We start from the raw sequence: 23743 nt of genomic DNA on the forward strand, positions 1-23743 counted from the left end.
ACACACTTAGACAGCTATACACACACTTAGACAGCTATACACACGCACACTTAGACGGCAATATACACACACATACTTAGACGGCAATATACACACACATACTTAGACAGCAATATACACACACACGCACAGACACTTAGACAGCAATATACACACACACTTAGACATCAGCAATACACACATTTAGACATCAGCAATACACACACACTTAGACAGCAATACACGCACACACAGACATACTTAGACAGCAATATACGCACACACAGACATACTTAGACAGCAATATACATGCACACGTAGACAGCAATACACACACATACAGACACACTTAGACAGCAATACACAGACACGCTTAGACATCGGCAATACACACACACACACACTTTGACAGCAATACACACACAGACACACACACACTTAGACAACAATACACACACAGACACACACACACTTAGACAACAATACACACACACACTTCAACAGCAATACACACACTTAGTCAGCAATACACACGTACAAAGACACAGACACACTTAGACGGCAATACACACATAGACAGACACACACACTTAGACAGAAATACACACATACACAATTAAACACACAAATATATGATCACACACACAGACACACTTAGACAGCAATACATACACACACATTTAGACAGCAACACACACATTTAGACAGCAACACACACACTTAGACAGCAACACACACACGTAGACAGCAACACACACACACACACGTAGACAGCAATACACACATACACAGACACACTTAGACAGCAATACACACATACACAGTGAACACACATGCACAGTTAGACACACAAATACACAGGCAGGCACACAAATACACACACATCCTTAGACAGCCGCACACGCACACACACACACACACACACACAGCAAGAACTTCACTCACTCCAGGTTTTCCTCCCTCCCTGTATAAACACTTCACCAAACAGCCTCTGAGCAACAAACCTGCCCAACAGCCTGCATTATATATTGTTGGCCTGTATTCCTCGGAGTTTAGAAGAATGAGAGGTAATCTAATTGAAATGTAGCAAACTCTTAATGGACTTGACAGGTTGGATGATGTTCCTCCTGCTTGGGGAATTTGGAACTCGGAGCCTCAGTCTCAGAATGAGGGATCAGCCATTTAGGATTGACATGAGGAGAAATTTCTTCACTCAAAGGGTTTTGAATGTTTAGAATTCTCTAACCCAGGGTGCTCAGTCATTAAGTATATTCAAGGCTGAGGTTGATGGACTTTTGGGTATTAAGGGATATGGGGATAGTGCGGGAAGATGTAGCCGAGGAAGATCAACTGTGATCCTATTGAATGGTGGAGCAGGCTCAAAGGACTAAATAGCCTATACCAGCTCCAATTTCTAATGATCTCATAAGCCTACTGGAGGTTTAGAATATGGATTGAGGATGAACACCAAAAAGACAAAAACAATGGTAGTTAGAAGTAATACATTAGAAGAAACTAGAATGGAGATTGAAATGGATGGTGTCACACTGGAACAAGTAATTAACTTTGTCTATTTAGGACAAATGATAACAGAAGATGATAGATATGAGGCTGAAATTAGAAGAAGGATAGAGATAGCCAAAAGTAATTTTATGAAGATGAAGGATGTGTTAACAACAAGAAAAAAACTCAGAAGATGCTACATTCTATCCACTTTGCTGTGTGTCTCAGAAAGCTGGACAATAAAGGTCTGCGGAAAAAGATCGAGGCCTTTGAAATGTGAATGCTAAGAAGTATGCTAAAATTTCCATATACAAACAATAAGACTAATGAAGAAGTGCTGGAAATTACAAGAACAAAAATAACTCTTCACAAGTGACACCCAGAAAAGAAAATGTCAGTAGTTTGGCCATTTGACCAGAGCTGAAAAGCTACAGATATCTCTTCTACAGGAAGGCGGGTCGAGCTAGGTGTAGTCGGATGACAGACATCACAGAATGGTTGCAGACGACCTACAGTGGATGTGTGAGGATGGTAAAACAGATGAGTTTGAGATACCATGACTCCAGATCTCCTGGTAGGAGTAGCTACAAGCAGCTGCAGCAGGCATCACTGTAATTAATACTAACTTAACTTCCCTCTCTTCCCCATTATCATTTGAGTCAGTTAAGTGGAGTTGTTATGGGGAAAGAAATGAGAAAGAAACAACCACGTCACCTCTGCACACAATTCAGTTCTCATCGTATTTGGTTTAAAAGTTCTGGAACTAACTACATTGACATCTCGGTGATATTTTGTCAGTGACATCAGCTTTAGAAATGCTGCAAATGTCAAGCCTCCATTAGTAAATTTTAAGCAGGTTATATATAATATTTATCTGGATAACAATATTTCATAACTACATGTGCAGTAGCCATGTAATTTTGAAAAGCATCTTGGTATTTTGAACAAAGCATCTTGGGCTCATCAACTGTGATGTTTGGAATATCATGCTAGTTTAAAAACTCCCCAATTAAATAATTTTCTACTAAATTAATTGCATTTCAAAACACCATACAATATTGCAATGTTGCCTTTGGAAAGCTATAAAAGAACCTGTTCAAGAGGGATGTTTTATGTGTTTTCTTGACGACAAGACCATAAATGCGTGATATCTGAGATGTTATAAGAGAATAGGTGTCCTGTCTAGACACTTTATAGTACAACATTCATGTACAAAACACTACATTGTATATGCGTATAATTTTGTTGATGAATTTTGTAATTATACATAAATTACTTAAGTATACATAAGTTTTGTATTTTACAGATGTTTTTTGAAATTTGTAATTGAGGTTTTGAGGATATTGGGTGGAGGTGTTTTCAGCATTCAAGATGTCATAGGACTGTATCAGTATGTGGTAACCCTTGTAACCTCACTTCTAAGAACATGTTGCAATTTTGTTGCATTACACAATATTACTGAAAATCTGCAGCCAAATGTACAGATTTTGTGACTTTTATTTGCATTTTGTGTTTGCTGTAGACATGTTTCATTTTACACTAGGATTTGCTCATTAATATAATAGTGACCATGGTATAGATCTGAACAACGGGGAGGCGATGGCATAGTGGTATTGTCGCTGACCTGTAATCCAGGGTAACGTGGGTGGAATTTGAATTCAATAAAAATCTGGAATTAAAAAGTGCAATAATGACCATGAAACCATTGTCGGCTAATGCCCCTTAGGAAAGTAAATCTATCATCCTTACCTGGCTTAAATGTGACTCCAGGCCTACAGCAGTGCCATCTGAACAAGGGCAGTTAGGGATGGGCGATAGATGCTGGCCTAGCCAGTAATGTCCACATCCCATGAATGAATTAAAAAAACGTAGTCTTACTGATGTTCTGCTCAAGACAGTCACCAACAACTATTGATTTTTAAAAGTTCAGTACAGTGAATGATTTCAGCCTTTACATTTGCTTTACAAATTAATTTTAATAATTCTGCTAAAATCAGATTTAATTAATTAAAGTTTCCTTCAGCTTGCATTAACTTGTGACACTCAGAAGTAACTTTTCCCACTCGCTGAATTGAGGATTTTCTGTAATTTTCCCCCAATTAATCAGTCCCATTCAAAAAAATGTAAAAGGTTAAAACAATGATTAATACTTTTTTTATGCCACCAATCGACTTAGTGTATTGTGGCTCAATAATTCCGAGGTTTTCGGCACAGCCACTGGAGGGTGCACAATAGTGGCTTAGGGATGATTCTGGCTCCAAGTGTGTAAGTACTTAGCCTGGCATTTTCCTACAGTAGCAGAAGTGAGACTTGAAACTCAGGATAGGGTATCTCCATTGCACTGATGTTGCTTATTTCAGGTCCTGTATGCTACAGCATTGTGCCATTAAAATGGTTAACCTATTTTGAAATATTTTTGTTGGATATTTTGAAGTGCTGATGACTTTGCTAGGAAATTAGCTGGGAGGCATTTCTGAAACTGATTGTAAACAGGGGTATTAGCTTCAGTAAATATAGCTACTAACCCAGCATACTTTTGCCAGTTAATTTAAATAAACTATTTAAGCTCTCTATGCTTTTCATTGCAAGACTCCCTGATCACATCATGAAAAGTCACTGGTTAAAACACCATGAAAAAACAGAATGCTAAACCGTACAGTTTTTTTAAGTCTGTATGTAGAAGCAGAACATCAGTAAGACTACATTTTATCCATGAACTTTACCAATCGTATCAATCAAGAAAGTTCAAGATTCAATTTCCAGTTCATGTGGGGCTCACCAAACCCAGCTTGCGATTTGGTCTAAGTGTCCCTGTATTGGGAAAGTGAAAATCAGTCAAAGTTCATTCTCTTGATTTTTACCCAGTGACCTTTGGTAAAAGTGCACCCATGTGCTCTGCCATGATGTCCCTGTAATTAAAAGCACATCAGCATTCATTTTCTAGACACAGTACGGATTAAGCATGATCTAATTAAATGGTGTACAGGCCCAAGAGTTTGAATGGCCACTCCTATTCCTGTGTTCTTATAACAAACGACCAAAGGACTTTCACTGTCCATGAAATTGCATTTCAACAAAAGTCAGTACTTTCAGGAGAAAAGGGGAGAAAGTTGATGAGAGGAACAGCTAAGTTTTATGATTTATAATAGAAATATGGATTGTGAGTATACCTGAAAGGGTATGGACAGAGCATTTATATAGATGTTGACAAGTGCATAGTAGTTCAGAAGATTGATTTTGCCATTTAAATAGCTGTGTAACCACTGATCATCAATCACTTCCACAAGCACTATAAATGCCTCTACTGTTTAAGTAATGTGCATGTTGAGAAAGTTTATTTAAAACGATACTTCATTCATCTTTTAAGTACCAAGTCTGTAGGAAAATGACTGGCAGCTTGTGAGGTTGGTGTGTTGGCCTGATTGAAAAAGGTTAATGGAGCTTTACCAGAACTTCATTGAGTTAACCTTTCTCTGGATTATTGTTTTGGTCTATTGCATGGCATAATTAGCTAAATTAGATTTGGTGCTAAATGCATGGATATTATTTTAGTTGTAAGAAAATCTGCAATTCTTTATAGTACTGCAGGAAGCATTTTCTCCACAGTAGGTTTCCTGTGTCAGTAGTCTCTATTAAAATGTGTCAGAAGGTTTATAATTATTTGGCCATTATAATTAACAAATGTTCTCAGTATTTCATGCACTTGTTCTGAAGACCTCATATGTATTTTTCTGTTATTTGTACAGATTGGATTTAAATATGTTTTTACTAGTTTGTCATAGTCTTTGATGTTTAGTGCTAATAGTTGTGGCTGGACTTCAAGATCAATTTTTTTTTAATATTGCTATGACGAGTCATCTTGAAATTAATATTAAGGAGTTTCCCTTAATGCCTTGTGATGAACCTTCCCATCTTAATTCCCAAGTAAAATGAATGCTGAATTTATATTTGCTATCTATATTTTAGGTTGCTGAAGCCCCATTCAGTATGGATGGGAACACTGTGAAAGTAGGAATCGCTGCTCTGTAATAGCATCATTAAATGTAATTAAACCTGCATGGTGTGTAAGGTGACTGTTACAGTGATTTTTTCCAAGCTCAAGTCCAGGTTTATATTTATTAGAGGACACAACAATAGTGGGGCTGCAAGCTCAACTTTCCAATAGCCTGGAGAGTTTTAGTAGTTTGGATATATCGGACCGAGGAATTTCCAAATGCTAGTTAAGTGGTTCTTGGCTAATATTGTTCCTGTTACTGCATTAATAATTAATAGTGGGTTGAAAAGGTGTCTACCGCAGGTAGATTAGAACCAAAAATTGTCAGGTAAAACAGGGAATGAGGGTTAAGAACATAAGAAATAGGAGCAGGAATAGGCTAGGATTTTGACCCAGTGATAGTGAAGGAACAGCGATATTTTTCCAAATAAGGACAATGGGACTTGAAGAGGAATTTTCCAGAGGTGGTGTTCTCATGCGGCTGCTGCCCTTGACCTTCTAGGCAGTGGAGGTTGCGAGTTTGGAAGGTGCTGTCAAAGAAGCCTTAGTGAGCACTGCATCTTGTATATGATATACACTGTTGCCACTGTGCATTGGTTGTGGAGGGATGAATGCCCTGCATAACCCATATTCGCGTGTAGATCAACAATGTGTCTTAACTCAACCTTGAATATATCCAGTGACCCACTGGTCTCTGAGGTAGAGAATTCCAAAGATTAACAACCCTCTAAGAGAAGAAATTCCTCCTCATTTCCATTTTAAATGGAAGATTCCTTATTCTGAAACTGTGCCCCCAGTTCTAGATTCTCCCACAAGAGAGAACATCTTCTTAGCATATGTCCTGTCAGGCCTCCTCAGGTTCTTATATGTTTCATTAAGATCACCTCTCTTCTGAATTCCAAGGAGTATAAAAGCAAAAAACTGCAGATGCTGGAAATCCAAAACAAAAACAAAAATACCTGGAAAAACTCAGCAGGTCTGGCAGCATCTGCGGAGAGGAACACAATTAACGTTTCGAGTCCGAATGACCCTTCAACAGAACGAAGTAAAAATAGAAGAGAGGTGAAATATAAGCTGGTTTAAGGGGGGGGCGGTGGGACAAGTGGAGCTGGATAGAGGGCCAGTGATAGGTGGAGATAACCAAAAGATGTCACAGACAAAAGGACAAAGAGGTGTTGAAGGTGGTGATATTATCTAAGGAATGTGCTAATTAAGGGTAGAAAGCAGGACGAGCAAGGTACAGATAGTCCTGGTGGTGGTGGGGTGGGGTGGGGTGAAGGAATCGAAGAAGGCTAAAAGGTAGAGATAAAACAACGGATGGAAATACATTTAAAAATAATGGAAATAGGTGGGAAAAGAAAAATCTATATAAATTTAATAATAATTTATTAATTTTGCTTCCAATCTCCATCCCTCCATCATTTTCACATGGTCCATCTCTGACACTTCCCTTCCCTTCCCTTCCTTGGCCCCTCTGTCTCAATTTCTGGTGATAGACTATCCACCAATATCCATTACAAGCCTACCGACTCCCATAGCTACCTCGACTACAGCTCCTCACACCCCGCTTCCTGTAAGGACTCCGTCCCATTCTCTCAGTTCCTTCGCCTCCGTCGCATCTGTACTGATGATGCCACTTTCAAAAACAGTTCCTCTGACATGTCTTCCTTCTTCCTTAACCGAGGTTTTCCACCCACGGTGGTTGACAGGGCCCTCAACCGTGTCCGGCCCATCTCCCGCGCATCTGCCCTCACACCTTCCTCTCCCTCTCAGAAACACGATAGGGTCCCCCTTGTCCTCACTTATCACTCCACCAGCCTCCACATTCAAAGGATCATCCTCCGCCAACTCCAGCATGATGCCACCACCAAACACATCTTCCCTTCACCCCCCTGGCGGCATTCCGCAGGGATCGTTCCCTCCTGGACACCCTGGTCCACTCCTCCATCACCCCCTACACCTCAACCCCCTCCCACGGCACCTTCCCATGCAACCGCAGAAGGTGCAACACCTGCCCCTTTACTTCCCCTCTCCTCACCGTCCAAGGGCCCAAACACTCCTTTCAAGTGAAGCAGCATTTCACTTGCGCTTCCCTCAATTTAGTCTACTGCATTCGTTGTTCCCAATGCGGTTTCCTCTACATTGGAGAGACCAAACACAGACTGGGTGACCGCTGTGCAGAACACCTTCAGTCTGTCCGCAAGCATTACCCAGACCTCCCTGTCGCTTGCCATTTCAACACTCCACCCTGCTCTCCTGCCTACATGTCCGTCCTTGGCCTGCTGCATTGTTCCAGTGAATCTCAACGCAAACTGGAGGAACAGCACCTCATCTTCCGACTAGGCACTTTACAGCCTTCCGGACTGAATATTGAGTTCAACAATTTTAGATCATGAACTCTCTCCTCCATCCCCACCCCCTTTCCGATCCCCCCCCCCCTTTTTTTCCCAATAATTTATATGGATTTTTCTTTTCCCACCTATTTCCATTATTTTTAAATGTATTTCCATCCATTGTTTTATCTCTACCTTTTAGCCCTTTTCGATTCCTTCACCCCACCAGGACTATCTGTACCTTGCTCGTCCTGCTTTCTACCCTTAATTAGCACATTCCTTAGATAATATCAACACCTCTTTGTCCTTTTGTCTGTGACATCTTTTGGTTATCTCCACCTATCACTGGCCCTCTATCCAGCTCTACTTGTCTCCCCCCCCCCCCCCCCCCCCCCCCCCCACAACCTTAAACCAGCAGATATTTCACCTCTCTTCTATTGTTACTTTGTTCTGTTGAAGGGTCATTCGGACTCGAAACGTTAACTGTGTTCCTCTCTGTAGATGCTGCCAGACCTGATGAGTTTTTCCAGGTATTTTTGTTTTTGTCCAAGGAGTATAAGCCTGATTTGTTCCTCGTAAGACAATACCTTCATCCCAGAAATGGGAGACCTTTAAAGAGGAGACAGTTCGGGTACAGCCTAGACACATTACCAAGAGGAAGAAAGGAAGGGTATTCAAAGCTAGAGCTCCCTGGATGATGAAAGATATAGAGATTAAAGTGAAGCAGTAAAAAGAGGGTTATGATAAATGGCAGTTTTGTAATGTAGTAGAGTATCAAACATAAAATGTACAGAGGGAAACTGAAGAAGGAAATAAGGACAAAGTGTGTGTGAGAATAGAAATAGTTAACATAAAAGGTAACAAGTCTTTTATAGTATAAATATAGTAAAAGGTAGTTAAAGGAAGAGTTGGGCTGACAAGGGACCAATAAGAAAATAATTTTGTAGAGGTAGGGGGCATAGCTGAGTTCTAAGTGAGTACAATGCATACATCTTCACTGAAGAAGACAGCATTTGCCAATATCATAGTAAAGGAGGTGGTAGTAGAGAAATTTAATGGGAAAATAGTAGGAGTAAGTGTTTAAAAGTATGAGTTAATAAATAAAAGCCAGCACTCTGTCAAAACCCTTTATAATTTCAGAAGTTTGAAATGAAGCTTAAAATTCCAAACTTTCAAAGAAGCTATTTTGAGTGCTTGTATTATTGTAATGCTGCAAATGTTCAGGGTCACTGGCTATTTATTACTTTAAAAGGAATTTGTTTCAGCCAAATAATGTTTTTTGTTTGAATCAAAAGTTAGAAAATTTTATAGCACAACTAGCCATGGTAAGATCACCCTTCACAGAATATATATGAACATATGAAAAATGCTGTACGGGAAAAGACCTACTAGTCCATACAGACTATCCCATATGGTTGTGACACCTAGTGGATCACAATATATACATTTGCCATCCTACCCAGAGCCATGTGATCGCCAGGGAGAGGTGAAAAACCAGCTAAAAATCTAGGCCAACTGAGGGGAATGGGGGGAATCTGGAAAATTCCTCTCCAACCTCATTAGACGATCAAAGTTAGTCTAGGACATCACCCTGACCTGAACATTACAAGGGGCCTCTTGCCTGAAAAATAGAACCAGCCCTCGCTTGAAGAAATTAAGTGAATTTAGCATTCACCAAATGAGATTGCAAGCTGTTCCACAGGTCCACTATTCTCTGCAAAATGTTCCTCCCCAAGCTATTCAGTTGGAACAATTGATCCACCCAAACAAACTCTATTTAATTATCTTAAAAACCCTGATCAAATCACCTCTAAGCCTGTAGTTCTATAAATTGACCCAGCGCTTTGAGCCTGGCAGGGTAATTAAGATGTTTTAAACTGAGACTTAATTGACTAGCCCTCCTTTGCATCCTTTCCAAAGCCTCAATATCACCCACCACGTGAGGAGGCAAAAACTAAACACCGTATTCTAGCTGAGGCCTAACCAAGGCCTTTTACAAGGACAAAATGGTGTGCTTTTTTAATATAGTGAATTGTCCTGTAGGCACATCATATTCGCCTTAGCTATAGCTTCACAGCATTAATCATAAACCTTTAGAGGATAATGCATAGACCTCAGAAGTCCAGATCCCTTTCTTTCACTATTGGCTTTAATTCTTTTTCCAGGTATGTTCAGCACTTGCTCTGCCCACAACTCTTTTCTAATTTAAACATCATTTGCCAGTCACGGGACCAAAGAGCCAGTTCGTGTACATCTGCTTGCAGTGGTCGCATGTTTTCAATGGTAGCTTAGCAAGTTTAGTCAGTAAACTTGCATTTCATTCCTCAACGCCTATAGTTAGATCATTAAAGAAAATAGTTTAAAAAAATAGGTATTAACACTGATCCCTTGGGATCTCCACTGGTGACTGGTCTCCAAGTAGATCCAAGTCCATTGATGACTGTTTTTGGTCTCTGAGCTATCAATCAATTCTCCAACCAGCACAGTAGATTACCACTAGTTCCAGAATATTTTATTGCTTAGGAAAGCCTCTAATGTGGTACCATATCAAAATATTTCTGAAAGTTCAGGCAGACAATGCCTATTGGATCCTATTCATCTACTGCTTCATGACCTCTTCAAAAAATACGTCCATGCTGCTCAGAAGCAACCTTTTTCGGAAGCTGTGTAAGGTGTCCCTCATATGGCCATCTATGTCTGAGTAGTTATATAACTCATCCCTAAAAGTTCCCTCAAACATCTTGCCTACTACTGATGTCCAGCTAATAAACGTATTGTTAACCAGTTCTGCTTTATCCCCCTTTTTAAAGATTGGGATTATGTTGGCTTCTTTCCAGTCTAAAGGAACAATTCTAGATTCCTGTGAGCCATTAAAGATATTTTTTTTCTTCATTGATGGGATGTGGGCATCGCTGGCTTGGCCAGCATTTATTGTCCATCTCTCGTTGCACTTGAGAATGTGGTGGGGTGCAGCCTTCTTGAACTGCTACTGTCCAAGTGGTGTAGGTACACCCACAGTGCCGCTAGGGAGGGAGTTCCAGGATTTTGACCCAGCGACAGCGAAGGAACGGCGAAGTATTTCCAAGTCAGGATGGTGTGTGGCTTGGAGGGGAACTTGCAGGTGGTGGTATTCCCATGCATCTTCTGCACTTGTCCTTCTAGATGGTATTGGTCGTGGGTTTAGAAGGTGCTGCCTAAGGAGGCTTGACGGGTTTCCGCAGTGCATCTTGTAGATGGTATTCACTGCAGTCACTTTGCGTCGGTGGTGGAGGGAGTGAATGTTTGTTGATGGGGTGCCAATCAAGTGAGCTGGTTTATCCTGGATGGTGTCAAACTTGTTGAGTGTTGTTGGAGCGGCACTCATCCAGTCAAGTGGAGAGCATTCTATCACACTCCTGACTTGTGCCTTGTAGATGGTGGACAGGATTTGGGGAGTCAGAAGGTGAGTTTCTCACTGCAGGATTCCTAGCCTCTGACCTGCTCTTGTAGCCACAGTATTTATATGGCTAGTCCAGTTTAGTTTCTGGTCGATGGTAACCCCCAGGATGTTGATAATGGGGGATTCAGTGATGGTAATGCCATTGAACGTCAAGGGGCAATGGTTAGATTATCTCTTGTTGGAGGTGGTCGTTGCCTGGCACTTGTGTGGCGTGAATGTTACTTACCACTTGTCAGCCCAAGCCTGGATATTGTCCAAGTCTTGCTGCATTTGGACATGGGCTGCTTCAGGGCAAAGATTTATCCCATCCACTTGAGGCCTTAGGGTGGTATTACCTGGGTTGGTAACTCTATCTTTGTAAGGGACCTTATTCTTTTAAAAACAGTCTATTTCATCTACATGAATATTAAACAATTTGGTTGCTAAATGCACCTTTTAATTCGACCATTAAATATCATCTTTAATCAAAGAGCGAAGACTGATGCAAAGTACTTATTTAGTGTCCCCATCATACCATGACAGTCTTTTATAACCTTTCCTTGAGCATCTTTCAATGACCAACACTGTATTTGATGGTCCTCTGATTCTTCACATTGCTATCACAGTTGTCCATGATCCTCTTTTCCATTGTCCTTTTCATTGATTCAGTAGCAGCTGTCATTGTTTACAACTGTGATCTCAGGACAGGTCAAATTAAATTTTATTTCATAAATACATTTTCGTTTCCGTCTTACAAGTGTTTGTACATAACTATGGCATCTTCTTTCACATTCTTCTTTTGAATTTGGACACGTACTTGGCTACTATGCGTTGTTACGATCCCACCTGATGTTACTACTGGACAAGTCAGATCCCAGAGTGAAGCCTGGCTTGATAGATCCTAACTTTTATTATTTTTTAGAAACTGTGGAGTTAAGTTACTGAACAAATTCACTCGAGTCTGCTGGTGAACTTTTAACAGAAAGACTAAAATCTTTATTAGAACAAGAAAAATGGACTATTTTACACCAGACAAAAAGATTGGAAAGATCACAATACCAACACAAGAATATAATTCAAATATTCACTACTCTTTCACCCCAGCTATATCTTTACAGACAATTTGGAGAAATAAAACAATTTACCATATCTATCTTAAACTCCAATATTCAGGGTACGTATGCAGTAGATGTGAATTAACAGGCAAACTGTGGTCAGACACACCACACTCCAAAGTAAGTGACAGGTGCGACCCAAGCAGATTCTGTGGATTTCTCAACAACTCATCCAGATGCTTGTCACACTGTGAGCCAACCGTTCTGACTGAAACCCTGTCTTTCCCACGAGGGTTTCCAATTTCCACATTTCAAGAGCATGCCTTAGAATTCTCTCCAAATGTCGCTCCCACTTGAATGACTTCAACAAGGATCCATCTCCAGGATTTCAATCTCGCATTCTGAGATTTATTTCTTCTGGATCTCCGAGTACGCTCACGTTTCACCTTCCAAGCGCACTTTCAGATCTTCGGCTGTGCCGAGCAGAACACGACTGCTCCAAAGGAGTACCCTTCCCCTTATGACCCGCAGCATGGAGGCACCAACCTTCAGCTGTCCTCTCGGATTTTCTGGGCTTCTCTCGAGCCCCTTTGCTTTAAGTCTGCTCCCTGCAGCTCTTTCTTTAACTTGGAGCCTTTTTCTCTGCTCCTGCCATTTATCTTGACTCAGTGGGATCTATCTCTGATCCCTGTCTTTGTCCCTGCCCGTTTTTGGACTTTGTTCTTGGTTTGGGACCTTCTCCCTGTCCCCCTCCTTGTGTCCTGTGCCCTGGGACACCTTCTCTCGAATGGCGCTCCTGTTCCGTTCACCTGGCCTCCAGTTTCATGCTGTTTCACTTCCTCACCTCCTTTTCTTATGCACTTGTGTGTAGGGTATGATTCCTGGCCTGAAGACAACGAACTACATGTGTGCAGCCGTTCTTCGGTGCACGTGCAGAAGTCCAGAGGCCCGACGGGAATTGTAGTTTCCGAACTGCAACTTCGATTTAAACTCAAGTTAAGGGTTGGAGTTCGTTACAGCATTGTACTTTGCTCTAAAGAAACTTGTTTGTATTCTGGTTCAGTTTTGTCCTTACTTAGTAGGGTTGACCAAACTGATCTGCTCCAAACTCATGATATTTTAGTAAAGTGAATCCTTCATTGCATTGCATAAAATCAAGCAGCAATTTATTTCAATTGTGTAACAAAATCAATGTCGCCAGCAGAATTGTTCTTAATGTATTAGCAGTTGGTTTAGAAAACATGGTGGGGAATGTTTCTTAGATTAATCTGTCACCTCAACTGGTTAAGGTAAGAAGTGATTAAGACACATAGCGCAGATATGTCCCAGATTCGATGCCTAGCCCATGCTGAGTTAGCTGATTTTAAACCAGATGGATGCTGCAGTTTACCTCTGCGTCTGTAAAGCACGGAGGTGTAAAACCAGCTGGGCTTTTGCTTATGATCATTATGTAGCAAGTGAGGAGCATGTTGTTTATGGATATCTTGTATGAATGTGATCAGATTTGGCTGTGATTGCTGCCTTTTCACCTGTCACAATGGTTAACCAGCCTGCCAGTATTCTCAATCAAAGCTCATATATAAAGAATATTGTCTAGGTAACCAGATTTCAGTGGGTTGGGGAAAGGGGACTGGAACATAAAGAAATTGGCAAGCAAGAGGCACGGAAGCTTTGTGCAACAGCCTTAAGTGCAAAAGTGAATATTAAAAGGCCAATACCAAAAGCCCACCATATTCATTGGATGAATGATGGCCATATACCCAAAGATATTCTGTATGGTGAACTGGCCACTGAGCCACGACCTCTTGAGCGTCCATTCCTGTGCTGCAAGGACATCTGCGAGCTAGATATGGAGATGGCGGACGTTGACACAACTGGGAGACAGTTGCTTATGGCCATGACCTCCGGAAGTTGACTGTTTGGAAGGACGTTGGACAGCATGAAACTTGGCTCAGCTGGCCAAGGAGAGGGCCCAGAGTCAACAGTGGTCTGTGAATCGTGCACCTTCTCAGCCCACTGTCTTCCTTTGCAAGAAATATGACAGACACTGCCATGCCAGAGTGGGGTTCCTGAGCCATACCAGGCAATGCTTAACACAGAGTCACCCACCATGGTACAAACCATCAACTGAGACGGAAGGCTGCCATTTTGAAAGTAATTTAAACAGCACATAATGCAAAAATACTTATGTTTCCATTTTATAATTAGACATAGTTGATGATCTATAGTATCTTTAAGATGAATTCACCCAAAATTATTCTAATTATTAATTTAACTTACATTTTCAATTAAAAAAATAATAAATTGTGTTTTTTTATTTTGACAATCCGTTGCTGTAAAGTTCAAAAAATGATTTTCGTTTAATAATTGAAAAGCACCTGAATGCATTTGCATTTAATTAACATCTTTGTTACTAATTAAAATTTTGGATTTATTAATACACCACAGTTCAGGTGCTGTTGACTGCATTGTGACTACAGCAATGTGTACTCTAATGCACTGGGTTTCTAGCTGACACTGAATTAGTGGCCTTTTGCATGATAAGACTTGAGAGTTCCTTCATTAAGACAATATTGAAAACCCTGTATTTTGGCAGTAGCATAGGCAGAATAAATCATTGCACTGAACTGCTGAATTACATCAAAGTATGGTATGAGACAATTTGGTATTATTAATTGTTGAGAAGCATTATCATGAATAAAGAGCTAATCATCAATTAAGATTCACTTAAGTTCACTTCATTGAGCACTTGAGTGAGGGTGGGTTGCAAGAATAGGCTGTCATAGAAAGAATGGGATAGATATTGGATGAGATTTTAGAAAGTTAAAAAGTATGGGAGAAATCAGATAGTCAAATCTGATTATTTTGACATTTACAATCATCGATATAGTCACCTACAATTTATATAAAGCCAAATTTATATAGATGCAAGTCTTTTTTCTGCAATTTAATGTAATATTTTGTCATTGAAATGTAGCATTTCAAATACTTTTTCATCATGCTGCCACATTAAATCCTGCTGCTGATTAGTTCATTCAACTTATGTTCTAATCAAAATACTACAAGCTACAAGGTTTAAACCTAAATAATGACTGAACGATCATTAGTGGAGACAGACTGGAACGTTGCTCTGGAAAAATGGCAAAACTGGACACATGAGTGGCACAGCTTGTTGGTGTAACACTGTTTTTCTGCCACAGTGACAAAGGATGTCACATTTTCCTACAAAACAACAAAGAAGTCCCAAGCAGAAGCTAGGTTCTTTCCTGCAAGGGGGGGAGGGGAAATTGGGGGCTGGGTTGCCTCAGGTTACACTCACCCACAGCAAAAACAAATTAGCATATAGGCTGACTGAAACTGTAGTAATAGTATTAATATTGTACTTGGAAACTGCTAATTTCTTTTTGCTCTATGAGAATATTTTACAGTGCCACTAAACTTTCCTTTTCTTATGCTTTGCCAGATGGCCGCACAGATCCTGTTTTGGATGATTTAGGCCAGGCCTTTAAATTAATGGGAATCAGCCTTTCAGAACTTGAAGACTATATTCACAACCTCGAGCCCATTGGATTTGCACACCAAATCCCAGCATTTCCTGTCAGCAAAAATAATGTGCTTCAATTCCCACAGCCTGGAACCAAGAGTCTCGGTGAGGAGAAGGAGTATATTCCAGAATACATGCCTCCACTCATCTCATCACAAGAAGGTGAGGTCTTTAAATATCAAATTTCACTGGTTGGCAAGGTTATTTGAACATCTCATCGAAGGCACAAGCGGAACAGCACGTTTGTAAGGCATCGAATTAAGGGTCCTTTATTTTATAGCCAACGTGACAACTTTTGGCAACTGAATATCACGAGTGTAATGAAGGAGGAGTGTGTAAGAAGTAGGAGCAAGAGTAGGCCATTTGACTCCTTAAGCCTGCTCCGTCATTCAATTAAATCGTGGCTGATCTCGTCTCACTTTAATTCTGCTTAAAACTGCATCCCTCTTGCAGACTCTTTCATTTTAAACCAGATTAAAAATCTCACTGATACATATAAGATCCTGAGGGGATTTGGTAGTGTAGATACCAGGAGGGCATTTCCACTTGTTGGAAGGACTTGAACCAGGGGACACAGTTTACGAATAAGAGGTCTACCGTTTAAGACAGAGTTGAGGAGAAATGTTTTCTCAAAGGGTCGTTAGCTTGTGGAATTCTCTTCCCCAGGAAACAGTGGAGGCTGGGTCATTGAATTTATTCAAGGCAGAGTTAAATAGATTTTTGATAGATAAGGGAGTCCAAGGTTACGGGGGGTAGACAGCAAAGTGGAGTTGAGACCACAACCATATCGGCCATGATCTGATTGAATGCCGGAGCAGGCTCGAAGGGCTGAATGGCCTAGTCCTGCTCCTAAGCCCTATGTCCTCCTAGGAAGAATGAAAGAACTTGGATTTTATATAGTTCTTTATCATGTTTTAAGATGCCCAAACTGCTTCACTATGAATGAATTACTTTTGAAGTGCATCACTGTTGCTTTTTAGGCAACCATGGGAACCAATTTGTGCATAACAAACAGCAAATGAACAAAATGATCAAATCATTTGTTTTTGATAGCATTTTGGGGAAGAATATTAACTGTTCACCTTTCTGTTCTATTATGTCCACCTGAACTGTTGGAATAGACAAATGGGGCATCAGTTTAATCAGGAATATGCCGCCTCCCACAATGCTGCATTCCTCTAGTACTGCACTGAAGTGTCAGCCTAGGCCATGTGCTCAAGATTCTCTGAAAAGCATTACTGTAAATCAAGTAAACACTTCAGTAAAGTGCAGGGTAGTATTTGAGGAATTAAAGGTTGCTCATGGAATCCATCATGATTGAATGCATTCCCAATTTGTATCTGCAGCCTTCTTAATGATCTTTTGTCTTATGCAGTCCATTGTTGTGCTGCATAACTGGGCGGAAGCCTTTTTCCCTGGTGGAAAAGATCCAATTCATAACAAATGTGTGATTCCAGTTGGATAGACATTTGTTGTTAAAATTTGAAAAAGAAATAAAGACCAATTAGATATTTTTAAGTTCAAACATCTTACTAAATATTACCAGTATTTGTAACTGTTGGGAGCATAAAAATCCAAATTCTCAAAAGGATTACCTAGATAAGACTGCTTTTTCTTGTTAACTACTTTCTATTATGTGCAAATATGTAGTATGCTTATGTTTTAAGGATTCCTGCTATTTGCTATATAATCTGCTTTTTTTTATATAAACCCAGAGTTTTACTTGTACATTTTTAATAGGAAAGTATGCCTTTAAGCTTATAAATTATCCAAATTTATAACCATTTTCTATGCAATTTGACATAATCTCCACAGGTGTTTTTGTGTCAGTTTACCTCAGTTGGCAGTAATCTTACCTCTAAATCATGCAATTGGGTTTAGACACACTTAATCTTTGAGTGCCTAATCTAGATTGGCTACCTAGCACAGTATTGAGGGGGTTCTGCATTGTCAGAGGTGCCATCCTTCAGATAAGACTTTAAACAGAGGACTAGTCTTCCTAGGTGAATGTTAGAGATCTCATAGATCTTGCTGTGTGCAAAATTGACTGACCTGTTGACCATAACAACAGTCATGAACTTCAAAGTAATTCATTATAAATTTGATTTTATTTATTCTTGGAATGTGGCGACACTGGCAAGGCATGATTTATTGTGAATCCCTGAGGCATTAAGAATCAAACATGTGGTGTGGGACTAGATTCACAGTTGGGTAAGAGTGAGTGGCAGTTTCCCCTCCCTGAAGGAATTAGTGAACCAGCTGTGTTTTTACAACACTCTGGCGGCTTTCATTGTCATTTTTCTTTCTCGTGTCAGTGTACAAATTACTAGATTTATTGCATTCACTGCCACAATTTGTCATAATGGGAATTGAACTCATGACCTTAGATTATTTGTCAGTATAACCAATAAACTACTGTACCACCTCTATGTGAATTGATTAAGATTTTCTGCAAAACGTAAGGACATGCTATAAAAGTACAAGTCTTGGAGAAACTATCTGTAGACTATTCTTACGTTTGGAAGTGATCAGATAATTTACAATTTGTGTTAAAATGTATCTTTTATTGGCTGGCTTGACATTCAGCCAAATGTTCCAGTTGACTACTTTGACCTACTAGGAATTCCTTGTTTAATTTATAAACCTGACGATGCTGTGGTACTTGATCAAATAACCAAAGGTCTTATTATGTGGAGCTGTGCAGGCTATCGCAGCAACTCTGCACAATATTACTCGGAGAGCGGTTTTAGTGATTTGAACTTGTCTGGTGAACCTTAATCCTGCGCGTGCACAGAGCTATCCTGCATATTGCAACGTTCAAGCTATGGTACAAGGAGCATTTTTACAGTTTTGAGTTCAATAACTTTAGTTTAATAAGGTTGATATCTGATTATTCAACATTTTTCTTAGTTTGTAACACAATGAAATGAGTGCAGCACACATATGCGAAGGCAAATAAAGTAAGCAACTTTAAAATTCATAAATGATAAGTTATTCCATGTAATTTGCATCAACAAATGTTTATTAGAATAATCTTACTTGCACTGAAAGCTTGATGTAAAATCACCATATTAGTCATTTCATTGCAATTTTATTGAAATTTTGTCTTCCTGTGTTATGCATTTTCCTGCTAAGAAACCCAACAGTGTGTTTTTTCTGTTTGTGCAAAATTCACTCCTTCAGTTGGGAGTTTCTGAGAGAAGTCTGAGGTAAGTCTTTAATTCCTCTCATTGCTCAGTGCCTCCCCACAACAGGATAGTTAAGAGTAGCCATTCAGCATTTTTATTGAATTCTGCCAACTCTTTTTCAGTACAACCTTAAGGCTGTTAAAAAGATTGATACTCTATTGCACATTATATGAACTAGGAGGTCCAAGCTTTCTGTCTTTGTGGGTCACTTAAATGTGTACCATGGAGCCTCTGGGGCCAAATAGAAAGTTTAAATCAACATTTCCATTAACTTGCAAGAAAGTCAAGCTATAGATTCTAACTAATCCTGGTGTACTGATTTAGGATTCATTCACAAATGAAAAAAGACTTGCATTTGTGTTGGACCTTTCATGACTTCAGGATGCCCCACAGCACCTTACAGCCACTGAGGTGCTTCTGAAGTGTAGCCACTGTTGTAATGTAGGAAATGTGGCAGCCAGTTTGCACACAGCGTAATTGCTCTGCGCCAAGTAGTGCCAGGGGATATTTTGTCTACCTGAGAGGGCAGTCATTTTAGCAACACATGCAGAAGGTGGCTCCTTCGACAGTGCAGCATTCCCTCAATAGTACACTGCAGTGTTATTCTAGATTTTGTAGGCTCAGTTCCCTGGAAAGGGACTAGAACTTCTGGCTCGGTGGTGAGTGCTAAAAACGAACCATGGCTGACACTGTTAATGAGACAGTACTGCTAAGAATGGCCCTTTATAAACCTTTAGGCCCATGAATTAGATCAGAACAAACTAGTGAGTATGAAATATAAGCACAAATGGAACTGAGTTGCTTGAGCTTTGTAAGCCAGATTGCAAGAAGACATTGCCGGTCTTTGAACAATAGTTTGGGCGTCCCTGATTTGAGACACTGTATAACAAATATGTTCACTACTTACAATTTTGTGCCTTTCTTCTTGTATTCATTTTTGAATCCAGTAACATTATTTCTCTTCCACAGTTATTTTATGTCTGCTCTAAAAGTAGTTGTGGTTCTTTGCATTGACATGATTAAAACCAGAGGAAATATTAAAATCTGAAATTAAGAAATGATTTTGCATTTGGCTGCAGAACAATGGGAGTAAATTGTGAATTTTGCATTCTTACCAACACCTCTGGGGAAACAAATGCCTCAGAAACTGCACCTGCAGGCTTTGTTGAATGTTGTTAAGTTGAAATGGTTTGGTGTTTTGATATGATCTAATCATCTGACAGTAATCAACTAATCTCTTTCGATAAAAGGCTGCTGAACCTTTATTACGTTTATATGAGGTCTGATTTAGAGTAAAAGTCCTGTGTTTTTCTTTCTAAAATATGATGAGCAGATTGATTTTCCTGACATTCAGGTAAATTGTAATACTTGCCTCCTACAAAAAAGGTTTGGATTTCTTTTCAGTGTGTCTCTTCCCATGGTCATTGTTCTCCTTTGTGGCACCTAACAAATCGAAAACACTGGTGGTAATTCTGTCTTGCTGCTGGGTTAGAAACTGAAAACAAATGATATGAAAACAGCATGAACAGCTTTCCAAGTAATCAACTGCTGGTTTTAAAAAAGAATTCTGCTATAGTAAAATTTTAATTGTATTGCATGATGTTATTTTGTGACATAGGCATGGAGACCACTAATGATGTCTACTGTTCCAAAACAGTAAATTAACCTTTAAATGGTAATAGTGGTGGTGTGTTGCAGTTCACTCAAGGAGTCCAAGTTACTGTGACAGCATGCACTGTTTACATGCTTGTGTAGGCAAGTGGATAGTAATGGTAGAGGCTCCAACATTCTCTCCATCACATGGCTGACCAGAAATCTCTCCCGCTGTTACCACCTGTCATTGGTGTGTATTGGGAGGATTTGCAGTTTGACCACATTATGAATGCACCTTCCTTCGCAATCAAGTCCTGACGTGGGACTCACACCCAGAGCTTCTGGCTCAGAGGCAAGGATGCTACCCACTGTGCCACTAGACCTCCCTCTTTGAATGGTACCAGGAAAAAGATCTAAGGCTGTATTAGCAATCTTGGACCATTGAAAACTCTCAAGCTTTACATGTAGTTTACATCATCTGAAACCTTCAGTTAGACTACTACCTTAAAATCACTGCCATCGTTCTTTACTAGGGTGCTGTCTATATGGTCTGTTGTTTCTCAGTGTAAAGCATTGCAAGCAAATATTCATATTGTGGTAATTAGAATTGTATAGAATGCCACTAACAAGGGTGTCAGGGAAATTGATTCGTATTTTGTTGGTAAATATCAGTGAATAGACTACACAATCTGTTTAAGAAAACTTTGTAACCATTTTGCTTTTAATCTGTTCACTGCAATATTTACCATAAATTGCCTCCTGCTTGGGTTTAAAGAAAGTTGAGCTGTGTTGCTGCTGTGATGTGCAGCGCCCCCTAGTAGAGATTATCAACAAGTTTATTTACAAACTATTTGAAGATGCATAGTCAGGCAGTTTTAATTAAAAACCAAAACAAAAATACCTGGAAAAACCCAGCAGGTCTGGCAGTATCTGCGGAGGGGAACACAGTCAACGCTTCGAGTCCATGTGACTCTTCAGCAGAAGCCTGACTAGGATTTCAGGCTTAATATGCTCTGCAAACTTTTCAAGAGCCCTTCAACCGTTAAATTTTTTTTGGAAAAGATTGACTCTTTGGAAGATTGAACAGGAGTCTAGATTTCAATCTGACAGAAGGTTGGGAAGGAGTAAAATATTTGTGCTTGAAAATTGAAAATTCTTAATTTATCAGAAAGAACCTCGTATGCATGGAAGATGTGTCTTGAATGGAATGGGCTATTCTAACTTAAATTATTGCAGAAAACACAAGGATTTACTTAATAGGATTTCTTCACGACCTCCGTTATGAGAAATAACCAATGGCCCTACACAGGTAGTAAACCTCTTATCTTGGAAAAACGTTTTAATGATTTTAAATGGATGCCAGATTGAAGGCATTTTATCACCTGAAGTGAATAAACACTTTGGATTACTTGTTGAGCTGGCAACTAAGTATTGGGTTTGCTTGTGATCAAATAGTCTGTATAATCTTTAAGAAAATAGGAATACTTCCTTTCATCAAACCTGTTTTGACATTTTTACTGGCTTTGGTAGTGCTGATCTTTTTTTAAATTCCCAATTCCCTGCCTTTTCTGTATTTACATTTATAGCTTTGCCTCTTAACTAAAAAGTTTCCATGTGTTTAGCTGTGAGTTTAAAATGTCCTTTCCCAATTTATTCTAAGGCACTGACTTTTTTTGGGATAGGTGTGTTCAAGGCCATTAGTCCCCCAGGACCCAGCTCAAGTCCTATTCTTAAAATTTCGTTCTGGGTAATGAATTCTGAAGACTACTAGATCTTTCTAAGGCACCAAAACCATGGCCAATTACACCAGTTTTAGTTAAATTAGTTAAGACTCAGACAAGCTGCAATATCTATATAGTTGGACTGATTTAGAGACTGAAATGTCACAGATTATTCACAGAAATTACACAGACATGGAGGAGAGTGCTGAAATGTTATCAATTTTATTAATCTCTGGGAGTGAAGATGGAAACAATTGCTCATACACTGCAGGTTATGGCACATTGATCTACTGACTACAATATAGCTTTGAAGTAATAGTAAAAATTCAGAGCCTAAGGTTCTTAGCATACATGCTCCAGATTGTTGCGCATATCTTCAAAATTTTATAACCAATCCAACCTTGGGAATAAATGAAGAATTTGATGTAGAATAAATTTGTAGAATATATTTAATTGAATGAAGATGATATATAGAGTCATTTTATTGAATTGCAGAATCTGACTATTCCCAGATTGCTAAATTAGTTCACAATTGTGCATTTGATAGAGACACTCTGGAGACCATTTAAATGGATGTGAGATGGTAAAGGTGAAAAAAGGCCAGAAATATTATCATCACTGCTGCGATTAAACTCAACAGATGGTACTGTGGGAGTTAGTAGTATTTGACATAGGGTAAAGTTGTCTTAAGTTCCAATATCATTGTCATTCTTCACTTAAACTAAAATTTAATCTTTCATATGAGCATTGTGCATATATCCAACAGAGTACAGTACGTTTTCACTTAATTGGCCATTTTAATTAAAAACTGTCTTAAGCACTGGGAAACATTGAGGGGATGATGTTTTTACTTCATTTTTTAAAAAAAATAATGTTTTATGCAACTACTACATATTGACTGTCCCTTTTTGTGCAGGTTGTTTTAGAAATTATGTCAAATGTTAATGTACAGGTTAGTGGATGGCTCTCAGTGAGTTGATGACTGATCCTTTAGTTATTCTGATATAAGCCACAGGTGTGAAGTTTAAATTCCCTGTCAGTTATGTTTTCTAACCTCTAATTATTTTAAAAGTGGCCCTCGCTTCGCAGAACAAGGTGGCGTAAGTGAAAGGATAATAATAGTGGTATATTGTAATACACAACGAATTTGTGGTTGTAATGATGTCAAATTTGTCAGCGCTTGCTGTCATTACTATGTAAAACTGACAGCAAATTCTGGCATCCACATATGTTCAGGTAAGCACGGAAATGCAGAAATTGCTGTCAGCAATACCCTACTGCTCCACAAAATGTGCTCTGACAGTCTTCACCAATGCAATCAACACAGAATACATGATTTGACATGAACCTAAACCTTTTATGTACTATTCTTGGTTGAAATTCACCTTAATGGCCTGCTTCTGTGCTGAATAGCC

General features: G+C 39.4%; 1 protein-coding gene across 2 annotated transcripts in view; it reads left to right on the forward strand.

Annotated features, from left to right (window-relative positions):
• Positions 1–23743, forward strand: part of taf3 (TAF3 RNA polymerase II, TATA box binding protein (TBP)-associated facto) — a 189460-nt gene that overhangs the window by 4151 nt on the left and 161566 nt on the right. The window contains exon 2 of one of the 2 annotated variants that reach the window (XM_078552981.1): positions 15746–15988. The exons of the other annotated variant lie outside the window; for it this stretch is intronic. Coding sequence (XP_078409107.1) covers positions 15746–15988 — 243 coding nt within the window. The remainder of the gene's footprint in view (positions 1–15745; positions 15989–23743) is intronic. 2 annotated transcript variants of the gene reach the window in all.

This window comes from Cetorhinus maximus, chromosome 12 (genome assembly GCF_964194155.1).
Source record: "Cetorhinus maximus chromosome 12, sCetMax3.hap1.1, whole genome shotgun sequence".
Classification (NCBI taxonomy): domain Eukaryota; kingdom Metazoa; phylum Chordata; class Chondrichthyes; order Lamniformes; family Cetorhinidae; genus Cetorhinus; species Cetorhinus maximus.